We start from the raw sequence: 15250 nt of genomic DNA on the forward strand, positions 1-15250 counted from the left end.
AATTTTGTAAATGACTCTCGTATATACGGAATAAATTATCTACTAGAATTTTGATGACTTTTTTTTTGCTCCAACAATTTTAATAAATGTAAGTGAGAACTGCATAGACATAAACTGCATCGAAACCACAGTATAAAGATATAGCAGTACGTTTACCGCAGATAATTTCTGGCTCTTCATTCTCGGTGCGAACAAGCAGCTCCTCCCACTTATTCTTTTATTAGCACGTACAAACAGCTCCTCTCATTTGATCTGCCATCAGCGGTCCAATTACCCTGGAACACGTATTTTGGCAGAAACTTTCTCAAAATGCCTTTGAAACCAACTTGACTTAAAAACCTACATTTAATTCCTAAAAACATCTAATAATAACATTACAGTACTAATTACCAATTTTTATATATGTATTGGAATAAATTAATTTAAAATTAGTTTCTTCAAAATTTAGTGTTCCAACGTTGAAGCCAAGTTTCGCGTTCAATAGAAATCTGACTTGTCTACCCGTGAAAAGATCTAATGTTGCTTTATGTTTCTACGTTCTCTGGAGCACTCGCACCTCGGTCCAGGTTTTTATAATGGGTGAGATAGGGAAAGATCATACTGCCTATAATTTATATACTGTGATCGAAATCGAGTCAGCTAACCATTGTGGATACCCATGAGAACATGTGTTACACTTTGGAGCATGAAGTGACAAAAGAAGAGTAGAGATTTGAACGGTTTATTGCAGATATCGTATCGCGTTGCGTTTAATTTCTGTAAAAAAAACAAAAAAACTGTTGCATATAAAATTTTGAACCTTAATGTAGTACCATTCAGAATACCAACCTCACTCAATTAATATTAATTATAATATTAAAATATTAATCAATTAATATTAATAATTTTTTCACTCAATTAACATTCAGAATCAAAAGGTATCCAGTTTTTAGCCGTGAGCATAAATGTTTTTATTGACCTGCCAAGCAATACTATCCAAAACATATTTATTATATTATTATATAATAATAATATTTTATTTCTTATCTCTTTTCTTCCTTTTTAGTCTATTTTCTCTCTCCCTCTCTCAATTACTATGTCTTACAGGGCAGTGCTCCAAATTTTTTTTTCTTCTTCTGTGAATTCAGTGTCTATATTTGTTTCGACTGTTTGCCTTCATATGTACTAGGCATTGGGCTATTACAGCACATAATATGTGATAAAATCAGTATACCATCATCTAATAAGAGAAATGCACAGAGTAAGTAGCAAGGGCGTCTTTATTGTTTTTTTTGGGGGGGAAGGGGGAAAGGAGGTAAAAAAAAACATAAAGAAGAAATTTACATAAAAACAAAAAAATGTTTATGTGCGTTTCTGTTACGTTTTTACGAGTTGGACAAAAGTTTTAGGGGGGGGGGGTTCAAACCCTGATCACCACTGGATTTGGCTTTGATAGGCAGTTATTTGTAATTTATATTAACTGTTGGGCTAGCCAAAATTAAAAAAAAGGAGATGATATTTCTGTTCCTACGATAAAATAAACTCTTATTGTTTAACTTAACTAGGTCTCTTCAAGATATTTACAATTCAAGATCTTTAATAAAAGTAAAACAAAGAATCTTTTCATCGCAAGGCATAAAAGGATACGTTTCCGATTTGGACCATCCCCCCCCCTCTCTCTCTCTGTTGTTCTGATTTTTCCTGTTTGAAATAAGTACTGGTATATATCTCTTTACTCTTCTCGATTTTCTTTTCTTCGCGGACCTAAAACCATAAGCAAGAAACCAAAACCCCTCTATAAGCGTTTCCTTCCACGAGGAATCATTGGGTTTTACATTAGTATTTTGTGTATGGCTTTAAATTCGCCATATTATGGAGAATGAGGAATTTGCCAAAAGTCATGAATCAGAGGATTCAGAAAACACTGAAACTATTTTGGCTTCAGGCTTTAAGAAAAAAACATAGAAAACGGCCTTAACAAATAACTGTCAAGATTTGACGAAAACAAGAAAGTAAAAGTAGGAAGAAATCAAAAAAGAAAGAAAAACTCAAAATCAAAACCTTCCCGAAAAGAATGCTGAAGGCAATAGAAAATCAGGCAAATACGGTAATTGGCTTCTTTTATTGATACCAGGACAAATATAGACTTGACCAAGGGTATACCCTTGATTTATTGTCTGTCACCAAGGAACAACAGTCAAAATAAATATAATTATCCACAGAACAGCCGAGGGCGGGGAAGGTAGTTATTAATATTATCGATTATGTCATTAGTGGGCAAATAATGTTATTTTAGTGGGAAATGAACGTTATCCAATTCCTTATTAGTGGAAAATTAATGCTACTGCAAATTCCTAATGCTGCAAACATCACAAAGAAAGGTTTAAGGGGAACTTCTTGGGAGTGTGGAAAGAGGGAGGCTTTGAATAGATTGGGATAAAGGATGAGCGTGCGTAGCTGTGTTGCCCTCACGTGGCTTGGTGCTGCAGTACATTGACAAGAGCATTAGTAGTAATTATTGCTGATTTTGAACCGAAGAGATATATAGCATCTTCAGAAATTTTACATCAGAAAACAAAACAACAACAAAATAATAAACGCTGGCAATCAGGGTTCGTCCGGAAGTTACCATAAGCCTATATGAGTTTCGGCGCTATAGTTTCAGGTGTGGCAGAACCTTTGATCATAAAAACTGTCATTTTTGACAAAATCACTTTTGATTAAAGCAGAAAAATAAGCAATTATATTTTATGGAAACATCACAAATCTTAATTTATTTAAACTACAAGACGGCACTTACTGTATTGTTTTCAATTTATTTAATTATTATTACTACCATTAAAAATGTTACTACACTTATCAAGATTCTAGATAATAAAAAAAAGACAGTCAAAATTAGAAAGTTTAGGTGGAATGACCCCTCCCCTTCGTTTTTAGAGCCACTATAAACTTTAGTCACAAGTTCACAATAGTTGGAAAGCCAATAATGAAAGTAAAAGCAAACCGGTTTTTGCAAGAATTTCCTCTCGTTTTGCCAAAAACTGTTGAAACTGGGCTGAAAAAGACATTGCTGTTGATTCTTCCAAACCTAAAATCGAAGATAAACTATTAGATCAATACACTCAGTAAAGGTTCATCTTTAAAAGATTTAAATATATTTTAAAGCAGAGGACATTGAACTGTGAGTTCAGCAGTATAAAGGGAATTTAACAACTAAAAAGAGGAGTTGTCATTTTTATTTTTTTCATTTGTCCACTTGATCTGCGATATAAAGATGTGGGAATGAACCTTATCTAGCTTACGAACAAATATAGGAATAAGCAATGCTCAAACTAAATTTAGAGGATTGGGATGATTCCTACATAGTTAGGTAACTCGGTAAGATAATAAATATTATTATTTCAAGCAAGTTAAAGCAGTTTTTTTGTTGCAAACATTCAATAAACGAGAATCAGCAACGGCAAATTGAACAATAACACTAGATTCCATTTTTGGAAGCCAATGTGCCGTTTTAGCTTACACTAACGTTTTTCAAAATAATACTCTGCGGAAGGAGAGTGAAGGGGGGAGGGGGATCCTAGAGAGAGAACCAGTCTATGCTAAGAAAAGAAGTATAACAACCCTTTCATTTAAATTGAGACAAGTACCGCCGCGAATAGCTGCCATCTAGTTTGAACACCCTAAATAAAGGTGCTGTTTTTATCTAATCTATGTTTAAAGTTAAAAATTTTCAAACAAGAAACTGAATAAATAAAAAAAGGAATCCTGCTTAAAACCTGCACTACAAGGATACTCAAAGAAAACACTGCCTAAATTGGGCATTACGAATAGCCAGTAAAGCTACCCATATTCAAAATGCCAAAAATGAAATTGAACAAAAAAACGCAAAATCAAGGACACTTAACGTTGTTTTTTTTTTTTTTTTTTTTTTTTTTTTTTTTTAGAGCATATTAGGAATTTTAGTGCTAAACAGAATAAAAAGGATACAAAATAAAAACTTCAGTCCACAAAAAACGCCTATATATGTATTTTGGCTCCTACTTTTGGACGCATACAAATCTACCTGGCATACATTTGTTTTTTGATTTTACTAGCCAAATGTCCCATTTAATAGATTGCACTTTGTCCCAAGGCTTAGGGGATGAGGAGTGTGTGCGCAGCTGTGTCACCCAAAGGCGGCTTGGTGCTGCAGCAGGTTCCTAGTAGTAGTAGCAGTGATGCCACATTTTTCAGAAGTACAAAACTTTGAAAAAAAATCTTCATACTGCGGTTTGGCAATTCTTATTATGTTATGATGAATCTTGATGATGTCTGATGAGTCATGAGGAAGAAATTAAGATGCAAATTAGAAATTAAGACAACGAAAATGAGAAAAACTCATTTTCTTGGATAGTAAAATAAAATATGGGATTTTGGTTTAATCGTTAATCTCCAAAATGGAGTGGATTAAATGACCCTGCCATACGGCTTCTGGGGTATAGTCCCAAAAATCATTACAAATCTTTTATATTACTATCAAACAGTTCGTGGTAACGAACTGTAAGTAAGAAGCGATCCAGCTCAATGGTAACCGAAACTCTAGAAAACGGGTTTTTGATACCAATAGATACATCAAAAGAATCAAATTTCAATGCTGATTTCAAATATATAACTTTCATCAAGTTTAGTGATACCCATCAAAAGGTACGCGCCTGAGAAAATTTGGCTGATTTTCAAAAAAAGGCGGAAAGACCCCCTAGAAGTTATAGAACCTTAATGAAAATCACACCATACTATTCAGCGTATCAGAGAACCCTACTGTAGAGGTTTCAAGCTCCTATCTACAAAAATGTGGAATTTTGCATTTTTTTGCCAGAAGAAAGATCACGGTTGTGTTTTTTTTTTTTTTTTTTTTTTTTTCCCAGGGGTGATTGTATCGACCCAGTGATCCTATAATATCGTGAAAAGGTTCATTTGAACGGAAGTTAAAAGTTCTAGTGCCGTTTTTTAGTGACCAAAAAACTGGAGGGCAACTAGGCCCCCTCCCACGCTTATTTTTTTCCCAAAGTCACCTGATCAAAATTTTGAGATAGCCATTTTGTTCAACATGGTCGAAAATATGATAAATATGTCTTTTAGGATGACTTAATCCCCCGAAGTCCCCAGGGGGAGGGCTAAAAGTTATGAGCTTTACCCAATGTTAACTAATAGTATTGGTTATTGGGAAGTATACAGAAGTTTTCAGGAGAGTTTTTTTCTGGTAGTGGAGGGGGTGGGTGGGTCGGGGGTTATGTTGGAGGATCTGTCCATGAAGGAAGTTTTCATGGAGGAAGGGAAATTGCCACGAAGGGGGCGCCGGACTTGCCAGCATTATTTATTGGTTATTGAGAAGTATACAGACAATTTCAGGAAGGATTTTTTTCTGGAGGGGGGGGGGCTAGAGGAGGGGGTTACTCTGGAGAATCTTTCCGTGGAGAATGTTTCTTTTGGTTAAGGGACATTTCTATGAAGGGGGCACCGGATTTCCAAGCATTATTTAAAAAACGATCAGAAATTAAATTAAAAAAAACAAGTTTTTTCAACTGAAAGTAAGAAGCAACATTAGAACTTAAAACGTACAGAAATTATAACGTATGTGAGGGGGTTCTCCCCCAAGTCAATACCTCGCTCTTTACGCTAATATTTACATAATTAAATTGTATAAAATTGTACGCTCTATACGCTAATAATTAAATTGTAGATCAGCAATGATGATCAACAATCGCGAGAACATATTTGTTTATCAACAATTGTGGATACACAATAAGTTTCACGAGAACACAAATTTAATTATTTTTGGCAAAAAAACGGCAATATTTTCACAGTAATTTGAACACCGTTTCACTATTTTCAATTAAAATTCATGTTCACTCCTGTAATTTTCGTTATGTATACACTTTTTCACTGTCTGATCAAATTCTGAAAGTTTCAGTTAAATACAACATAATTTTTTCAGTATCCTTTTGAGGGGAAATGGGTGGGTAATTTGAAAGAAACTAAATTCACATATCTTATCAAACAGTTCGTGGTAACGAACTGTAAGTAAGGAGCGACCCGGCTCAATAGTAACCGAAACTCTAGAAAATCGGGTTTTTGATACCAATAGATACATCAAAAGAATCAGATTTCAATGCTGATTTCAAATATATAACTGTCATCAAGTTTAGTGCTACCCATCAAAAGTTACGAGCCTGAGAGAATTTGGCTAATTTTCAAAAAAAGGGGGAATGACCCCCTAAAAGTTATAGAACCTTAATGAAAATCACACCATCATATTCAGCGTATCATAGAACCCTACTGTAGAGGTTTCAAGATCCTATCTACAAAAATGTGGAATTTTGCATTTTTGGCCAGAAGAAAGATCACGGATGCGTGTTTATTTTTTTTTTTTTTTCCAGGGGTGACCGAATCGACCCAGTGGTCCTAGAATATCGTGGGAGGGCTCATTGGAACGGAAATTAGAAGTTCTAGTGCCCTTTTTAAGTAACAAAAAAATGGAGGGCAACTAGGCCCCCTCCCACGCTTATTGTTTTCCCAAAGTCACCCGATCAAAATTTTGAGATAGCCATTTTGTTCAGCATGGTCGAAAATATGATAAATATGTCTTTTAGGATGACTTAATCCCCAGAAGTCCCCAGGGGGAGGGCTAAAAGCTATGAATTTTACCCAATGTTAACATATAGCCTAGTATTGGTTATTGGGAAGTATACAAAAGTTTTCAGGAGGGTTTTTTTCTGGTAGTGGGAGGGAAGGGGGGGTCGGGGGTTATGCTGGAGGATCTGTCCATGAAGGAAGTTTTCATGGAGGAAGGGAAATTGCCATGAAGGGGGCGCCGGACGTGCCAGCATTATTTATTGGTTATTGGGAAGTATACAGACATTTTCAGGAAGGATTTTTTTCTGGAGGGGGGGGGCTAGAGGAGGGGGAGAATCTTTCCGTGGAGGATGTTTCTTTGGGGTAAGGGACATTTCTATGAAGGGGGCGCCGGATTTCCAAGCATTATTCAAAAAACGATCAGAAATTAAATAAAAAAAAAAACAAGTTTTTTTCAACTGAAAGTAAGAAGCAACCGAACAGAAATTATAACGTATGTGAGGGGGTTCTCTCCCAAGTCAATACCTCGCTCTTTACGCTACAGTTTTTTTAGTGCTTTCAAAAGAGCTATCTATTCTAATTAAACGGCCTTTTTGATTCTGGGGTTTGTGAATAAATTTCTTTTTTAACTTTTAACGTAAAGAGCGTGGTATTGACAAAGGGGAGAACCCCCTCACATACGTACTAACATATACGTAATAAAGAAAAAAAACAATAAAAAAAACAAGCGATACGGCTCAATAGTAATCGAAACTTTTAAAAACGGAATTTTGATGTAAAAAAATGTATCAAAAGAATGGGTTTATAGTGCTGATTCTAAATATATAAATTTTATTAAGTTTAGTATTACTCATCAAAGGCTACGAGCCTGAGAAAATTTACCCGATTTTTTAAAGAGGGGGAAACATCCCCTACAAGTGAAAGAATTTTAATGAAAATCACACCGTCAGATTCAGCGTATCAGAAAACCCTATTACATAGGTTTCAAGCTCATATCTGCAAAAATCTGCAACTTTGTATTTTTTGCTAGAGGAAAAATATACGAATATAGAAGTTAGTTACGTAAGTTAATTTGTAAATTACGTCATAACCAAATTTAGAAACATCCATTTAGCAAAAGAAAAGTAAAATTTTTATGCAAATTTTGTTTACTTATTCAATGACGGTGAGCCAAAATAAAAGCTGCATTAACTAAAAAACGATCAGAAATTAAATAAAAAAAATAAGTTTTTTAAACTGAAAGTAAGGAGCGACATTAAAACTTAAAACGAACAGAAATTATTCCGTATATGAAAGGGGCTGTCCCCTCCTCAACGCCTCGGTCTTTACGTTAAAGTTTCTCTCTGTCTCACAACTTTATTTTTTAAAACAATAAAAACTTTAGCGTAACGAGCGAGGCGTTGAGGAGGAATCAGCCCCTTTCATATACGGAATAATCTCTGTTCGTTTTAAGTTTTAATGTCGCTCCTTACTTTCAGTTTAAAAAACTTGTTTTTTTTTTTAATCACTAATAGTGATAGGCCGTTTTGCATTAACAATAAGCAAACATAAAAAAAACTCAAGAGGAGAAAACTACAACACTAAATACAAATTGAGCAATACATATATAAACTGAAAAATAGCAGAACAAACTAGCAATAAATCTCAATTCATAAACAGACCATTCATGAAAGTCATTCATAAAATAGCCTTATCGCTACTTTGGTACATATCTCTACAGTAAACTGAAATAAACTTAAAATAGAAAAAAAGGGCTTGACCCACAATTCAACCTGAAAAACAAACATTAAAACTTAATTCATTAGAATGAGACTGAGTACCTGAAGCGTTCTTTACCTTTAGTTTTGAGCGAGTCCTCTTCCCCTGCAGTGCGGGCGTATGCCAAATCTGCCACTTTGGGGAGTATTATGTCTGTGTTCGATATATCTGGATGTTGGTGCTTAATATGCATCTAAACAGAATTATATAAAACAATGATCAAAAAACTGATTCAACAAAAAAAGGTTGCTAACTTAAAAAAAATGATGCCGCTGAAAACGTTAAATTCAAAGTAAAAAATAAGAATAGAAAGAGAAACTTATATCAATATCAGTTTTACTGTTTTTAGAAGAAAAGGAATGAAGACTAGTTGCTAGTAAACCTAACAATATGTCTTGATGTCAATCTTGATATATAATAATAAGTTTATTTGCTATCTCTCACAATAGAGCATCAAGCAATTAATTTATTCTGCACTTTCTATGGAAAATTTGAGCAGCATTGAAATTGAAACTGAAAAAGTTACCCAAAATATGAGGAACGCCGCTACTATCAACCTAAATTTCTTGTCCCAAACAGTCAAATTTAACATAAGTTTTGCTACAATTATTACATATCTAGCACTGTATTTTTATCCATATACACTTTTTTACTAGAATGCTTTGGAAATAAAAGTGCTTAATTATTTGTGCTTATAGTAGCATTTTCGTATTTATAGTAGCACTAACAAAAAATTCTTATATTTCATACTATCTGAAGTTCAACAAGATTGAAATAACAACTTTGAAAAATGAAATACCCAAAGAGAATAAAAATAATTAATATTAAAAGACTACTATACTCTTATCTTTCAAGAAAACAAGAGAATAATCTATAACACTTATTAAAAATTTAACGAATATTTGAAAAATTTTTAGTGAGTCTATTGAAACAAAGTGTCCTTTCCCTCCATTTCTTTTAGTTAAAGGAGAAATAGCAATCAAAATTCTCCTAAAATATATCAGTATTTAAAAATGTCCAAAATACTCATCCGCATCAACGAATCCTTTCAGCCGTGAACCACCAAAAGCGGTATAACCAACAACCTCCAAGAGGAGATTACCTGTGCAGCAGACTTGAAATAGTTCTGTAAATATTGCCTAAAATATCCAAAAAGCTCTTGCAATGTCAAAGGTTACTAATAGTACAACTACTCACGTGCAATAGCAACGCACTTCTGAACGACTTAGTGCACATCCTTCCAGGGCAGATGAAATCATTAGGTGTAGGAACGAAACTATCATCCCGAGGTATGCTTCTAGATATAACTGGTTTTTCTTGAGGTTTCCTCACTTTTTTAGGAGGATTTCGAACAATTTTTCCAAGTTGCCGCAGAAGGTCAGGTCCCAGTGCAAAATTGAAAGAAGATATGGGAATATTCAGATTTTTGGAAACTAAATAATCAGAAATGGATTTCCTTGAATAAAATCTTGCTCCACAAGGTCTGTACAAGAGAAAAAATTAAAGGTTTAAAAGAGGTTAAACAAGGGATCATAAATATAAAAAAAAAAAAATAACAAGATGTTAAAAAGTTAACGTTCTATCACTAGAATGAACTTGAAGTGAGTCAAGCTCAGACAAAAACTTTCCATATATAGAGTGCAATACATAAACTTTAGTGATAGATAAGAAGCAACTTTTTATATTGAATAAGATCTCGCTCCACTTGATCGTTATAAAAGAATCAACAAAAAAAGTTTAAAGAGAAAATAAATACATGAAGAGCTCGTTTGGAGGGATCTAAACTTAAGCTTGGAGTAAATGAAGTTCGAAAATTAATTTTTGGTATGCATGTACACCTTTACATTACCAGAAGTCAAATGACCTTATATTTGACCACTAATAGGGATTTCGCCAAAAACGGTCAATGCTAGACTGCCTAATAACTCAATTTGTAGGAGAATTTGAGTCCTTGGCAAAAGCATACAACATCTGGCAACTGTCATTTAACATTAATAAAGATTTTGACAGAATATCTGTATGATTCTTTCCTACAAGTCGATGTTTCCTGAGGATACTTCAAGCGAGTATCTTGTCAAGCCCTCTGCATACTTTGCCAACCCTACTACGATACAAACATCCTTCTGAAAACATGAACACCTGACTCAAGGCTTTTTGTCTTTACTGATGGATCATTTTAGAATAAAAGAGAGGTCACAGGCTTTGAACGGTCAACTACGGTTCATCGAAAGCGAAGAAGTAGCTGACTTCTCAACAAAAGTGTCACGCTCACATCCCAATTGCATTTTCACGAATAAAGCTAAGCAGAAAATAAGCGAGCTCTGTTTTCTAAGGATGAAGTCCAAAGATCTGTCTTGGAACACCCACCTCGATCGGGTGAAAACTTTTTGCCCCGGAAAACTGGGAAGCAACCTTCAATAAAAAAAAACTTCCCACCCAGTCCGATCCTCCAGCTTTACAAACCCTCCCTGAGGCAAAATGTCAAAGATGTATGCTCGTTATATGTGCTCCTTTAGACGAAGATGGCACCACTTCAAAACCCCTTTTACAGCAGATTTGATGCAGTATCGATTTGAAGTAAATGACTTCACCACCTACTGACGAGCTATCCCACATTCCTCCCTCCCCCTTTTTTCAGCTGGTAAAGCAGATTTGAACGCATACCAGTCAACTGGCTTTTGTAGTAAGCCTTTTTATCGACCAAAGTAATTGTAATTTCCCTGATAATCTTTAGAACTATTTATTTTCCTTGTATTTTGCCCTTACTTCAATAATCTTGTCCCGTTTGCATCCATATCTCGCCGAAGACCAAACATTTGAAATTGAAACTGTTCAAGAAAAAGGCCCTAGAACTATGCTCGGTTTTACCTTCACTATCTATGAGGATAGTTTGGATCGACATTACCCGACTTTTGGTAAAATATTTCATTCATTTTAACCAATGATTTTATCCTGTAACATTTTATTTTATTTTATTGTGTTACCCTTGAAGTAACACTTGCTATTTTGAATAAATTTTTCTTGTATAAATGGTTGTGTTAAGCTAACTAATACAAAAAAATGGTAAGAGCGACGAATCCAGTCCACCTCTTAAAAAAAAAAAACACCATCTAGCGTAACCCAGGAAGATTACATAGGTGTGATAACAGTCATAAACTTGGATATAAAAAAAAAAAAAACCAAACAAATAAAAAAGCTACATTTATTTTCGTATCTCTTCTTTTACTTTTTGATGTGCATTAGGCCAATGTTGGCATACTAACCTAGCCATAAGTATATTAATATAAATAATAACAGCAAGCGAAAATCAGCCCAACTAACTTTAAATTAAGTAGTAATTGAATGCGAATAAACTTACACCTTCAACTGAAATATAAGAATTTTACATCTTTTTTTTTATTCTACTGGCCAATACTGTATTATCAATTGAACTAGTAGTTTTATTTCCAAAAAATGCCAAATTTTCTTCTTCTTTCAGTTTCCCTACTTTTGATCCAGATATTGACGAAGGACACCCTTATAAGAAAAGAGAGACATTTGTTCTTGACTAGACAAGATTTTTTATTGACAAAATACATGCTAAATAATTTTCTAAACTGGTCGACGGGGAGCAAGGCTCGATGTCTCGGGGCCATAAACAGAGATAAGAAAATGCCGAAATAACAAATAAAGGATATCAATAAAAAAGGAACATACAAGGTAGGAGATAACAGAGAAGGCCACCCCAGCGCGATAACACCACAAAAAATCCATACAAAAATCTATTTTTCAACAATCCCAATATCCAGATAAGGAACCATTTTTGAAATATGTTTTTTCAAAGAAAATCGCCTCTTGAAACTCGGGAACATTTCTACTAGATTAAGTTTATTTACAATATGAGGAATCTGGTATCTGATTGAGAATCTAGCTTTTTCTAATTTAATTGGGAGGAGGCGATACTTCTTGGAGCGGACAGGGTGGGCAGGAGAAGTGAGAGTCTCAATTATACCCAAATCATGGAAATAATTTGTTGACGATTGGATATCATAATACCATATTGTTGTATGCAGGTCTTTCAGTTGTTTGAGATTAAGTATATTGAGAAAAGCATATAAAGTTTGGGTTTCCAAGAGATTTCGAGGCCTCGCTGGGCGATGAACAAAAGTACCAAGAATTCTAATTGCCTGAATTATCTGAAGAGGTTTTAGATGGACCATAAATGTGTTGAGACAGGGTCGTTACAGGGCAATAATCAAGATATGATTCAATTAGAGAATGGTATAACATTTTAAGGATGAAAAAAGAAACACATGTTTCAATCTATGAAGACAACCTAAGCTATGGGCAAGTTTCAATCTCAAATAATCAGAATGCTTACAGAAAGATAAAAGATATCGAGAATAATCCCAAGGTAAAGAAATGAATTTACTCTTTTTATCCTACTTTGGTTTACAATTAACTCTTCTATGGTAATTCTATTTACTCCCCGCTGTGCCCGCCCAAAAATCATGAATTCAGTTTGAGAAAAATTCAGAGCTAGGTAGTTACATGCAAACAATTTATTCAAAGATTTCATTGCTGTCACCATTTTCTCAACCAACAAAGATGGGGTTTTAGCTTTTACTGTCACCGCCGTATCATCTGAAAAAATTACTGCTAAGCTACTATCTTGGGGTAAACACCTCGGAAGGTAATTTATATAACTTAAAAATAGTAATGGCCCTAATACTGATCCCCGGGGGACTCCAATATCATCAATAACACAATCTTACCACGCACGCAAAATCTTATTAGATCTAGGCCTTTACCTCTGATCAGGGCTTCCACTTTCGAATCTTAAAAATCGGGGACAAGTCTTAAGGATTCGGGGACAAGTCTTCAAGATTCGGGGTATTTTCGCAGAAAAAACAAAACGGAATTTTGTTGTGAAAATTTGGGAGCCAAAATTGGTTTTAGCTTCTTTTTCAGGCTCAAGTAGGACTTGGATTCAAATAATGAATCAAGCCTTTTACAGAGTAGGTTTTAGAGCCAAAGCACGGGATTGGAACCCATAGCTGAAAACGTTTATTGCTGACATTGCGGCAAAAACTTCAATTAAATTGTTTTACATAAAAGAAATAGGCTGAATTACACTCTGGAACTCCGTTGATTTAGGTTTTACAATATCTTTGTTGCTTTATTCTCTAAGCACGAAAACGAGACTTTTATGTCACTTATTTTCAGAAAGATGACAAAAATAAAGTATAGACAGGCAATAATTGCATACAGAGCAATAACATGTGCAATGATTCTTACACCAGGAGTTTAATACAAAAAAAATCACCTGAAAGTAAGGAGCAGCATTAAAAATTAAAACGAATAGAAACAATAACATAATAAGGGGAATTGCCCCATCTAAACACCCGACTATTCACGCTGAAGTTTTTTAGTAGTTAAGCTTCTCAGATCCTCAACCTATAATTAAGGGGCAACGTTAAAACGTAAAACACACAGGAACTAAATTAAATTCATGCTGATTTTCATGCTGATTCTAAGGTTCTAGGTGTTTACCCCCCCTCCCCGCTCAGAAAATCCCCCCGCGTAAAAAAATGAACCCCCCCCCCAAAAAAAAACCCACATAAAATACTCCCCGCAGAAAATACCCCCCTGAAAATACCCACCATCCCTGTAGGAAATACCCTCCCGGAACATACATTTTTTGCTTCTAATATGCTTTCCTTTCTTTTGGTTACCTCATAATTACTATATAGTCACCGATTAACCCCACCCCTGCGGCCGTCCATGTTCCAAATATAGTACTTATTGCAGTCTCATTTTTATATCAGCCCATCTAATGTCTGGACATGGTAGCTATAGGCTACAAATCATACACAAATTACTTATTCTTTTTCTTCACACTAACATTATTTGGCATTATTAACCAACGGTTCCTGATAAATAAGTCCGAAAACACTATAGAACTCCACAAGAAAACAATATGACCCTAATACCCAAATTTTTATTTTAAGCTATAATGTAAATTCTTATGAATAATATTTTTGAAGTCACTTCCCTATAAATTCCCCTATTTCCCGATCTTGTACCTAGACTATAGCTAAATTTTGCCTCATTAGAAGGAGACAGGGCAAAGGGGTGGTGTAATTTTACGGTAAGAAGATTGTATTTAGGGATAGTTCTTAAGAAGAAATACAATTATACCACATTTTCTTTAAATTCTTTTGTTTCTATCTCATGATTAGCCTTCATACAGGGTTACTAATTGTTCAAGCCTTAGAAGTTGTAAAGGTAGGCCTAAATATCTAAATAAATTTATTAGGCTATCCGTAATCTGAGCAGAATGTATTTTGCGTAAAATTTCCTTCGCCCAACTAACGGCTTTGGAGGACCGCAAAAAGATCCTAAAACTGTAGTTTAAAATAATACGTCCACTGAAAATATTCCACGGGTGAAGGGACCAGAATAATAATTGTGAGGGGAATAGAAGGTGAATACGTTTAAGGATAAAAGGTGGTATAACAAATACAATCCTCAGATAAAAAAGAAAAAAACTTAATTTTTACCCACCGAATGAAACAAAAATTTAAACGATAAGAATTCCTGGAAAAAGATCAGTTCCTTCAATATATCATGCATTCAATCATTATGTATTAAAAATTAATACAGTATGTCCAAAACCAAAAATAGCAAAAGAAAACAAAATTTAAACTTACGATTCGGCTTTTTTTTAAAACAATTCTCCTTTAGAAGTTCAATTTCAAAACCCAAAATCCAACTCAACGTTCAGTTAAACAACTTCTAGTATAATTCTTGACTAATTTTGTCAAGATTGTCTTGACCACGAATGATGTAAATATAAGAATCTTATAGCATTCGGAATGCTGCATTCGAAATTGTTTAATATAAATTCAGAAAAATGACA

General features: G+C 34.4%; 1 protein-coding gene across 2 annotated transcripts in view; it reads right to left on the bottom strand.

Annotated features, from left to right (window-relative positions):
* Positions 1-15250, bottom strand: part of MBD-R2 (PHD finger protein MBD-R2) — a 112149-nt gene that overhangs the window by 27344 nt on the left and 69555 nt on the right. For both annotated transcript variants that reach the window (XM_089104319.1, XM_089104320.1), the window contains 3 exons: positions 9547-9832; positions 8428-8542; positions 2984-3067 (listed from right to left, as the gene is read on the bottom strand). In XM_089104319.1, coding sequence (XP_088960445.1) covers positions 2984-3067; positions 8428-8542; positions 9547-9832 — 485 coding nt within the window. The remainder of the gene's footprint in view (positions 1-2983; positions 3068-8427; positions 8543-9546; positions 9833-15250) is intronic.

This window comes from Artemia sp. Qi Xiang Cuo, chromosome 18 (assembly GCF_049724085.1).
Source record: "Artemia sp. Qi Xiang Cuo chromosome 18, ASM4972408v1, whole genome shotgun sequence".
Classification (NCBI taxonomy): domain Eukaryota; kingdom Metazoa; phylum Arthropoda; class Branchiopoda; order Anostraca; family Artemiidae; genus Artemia; species Artemia sp. Qi Xiang Cuo.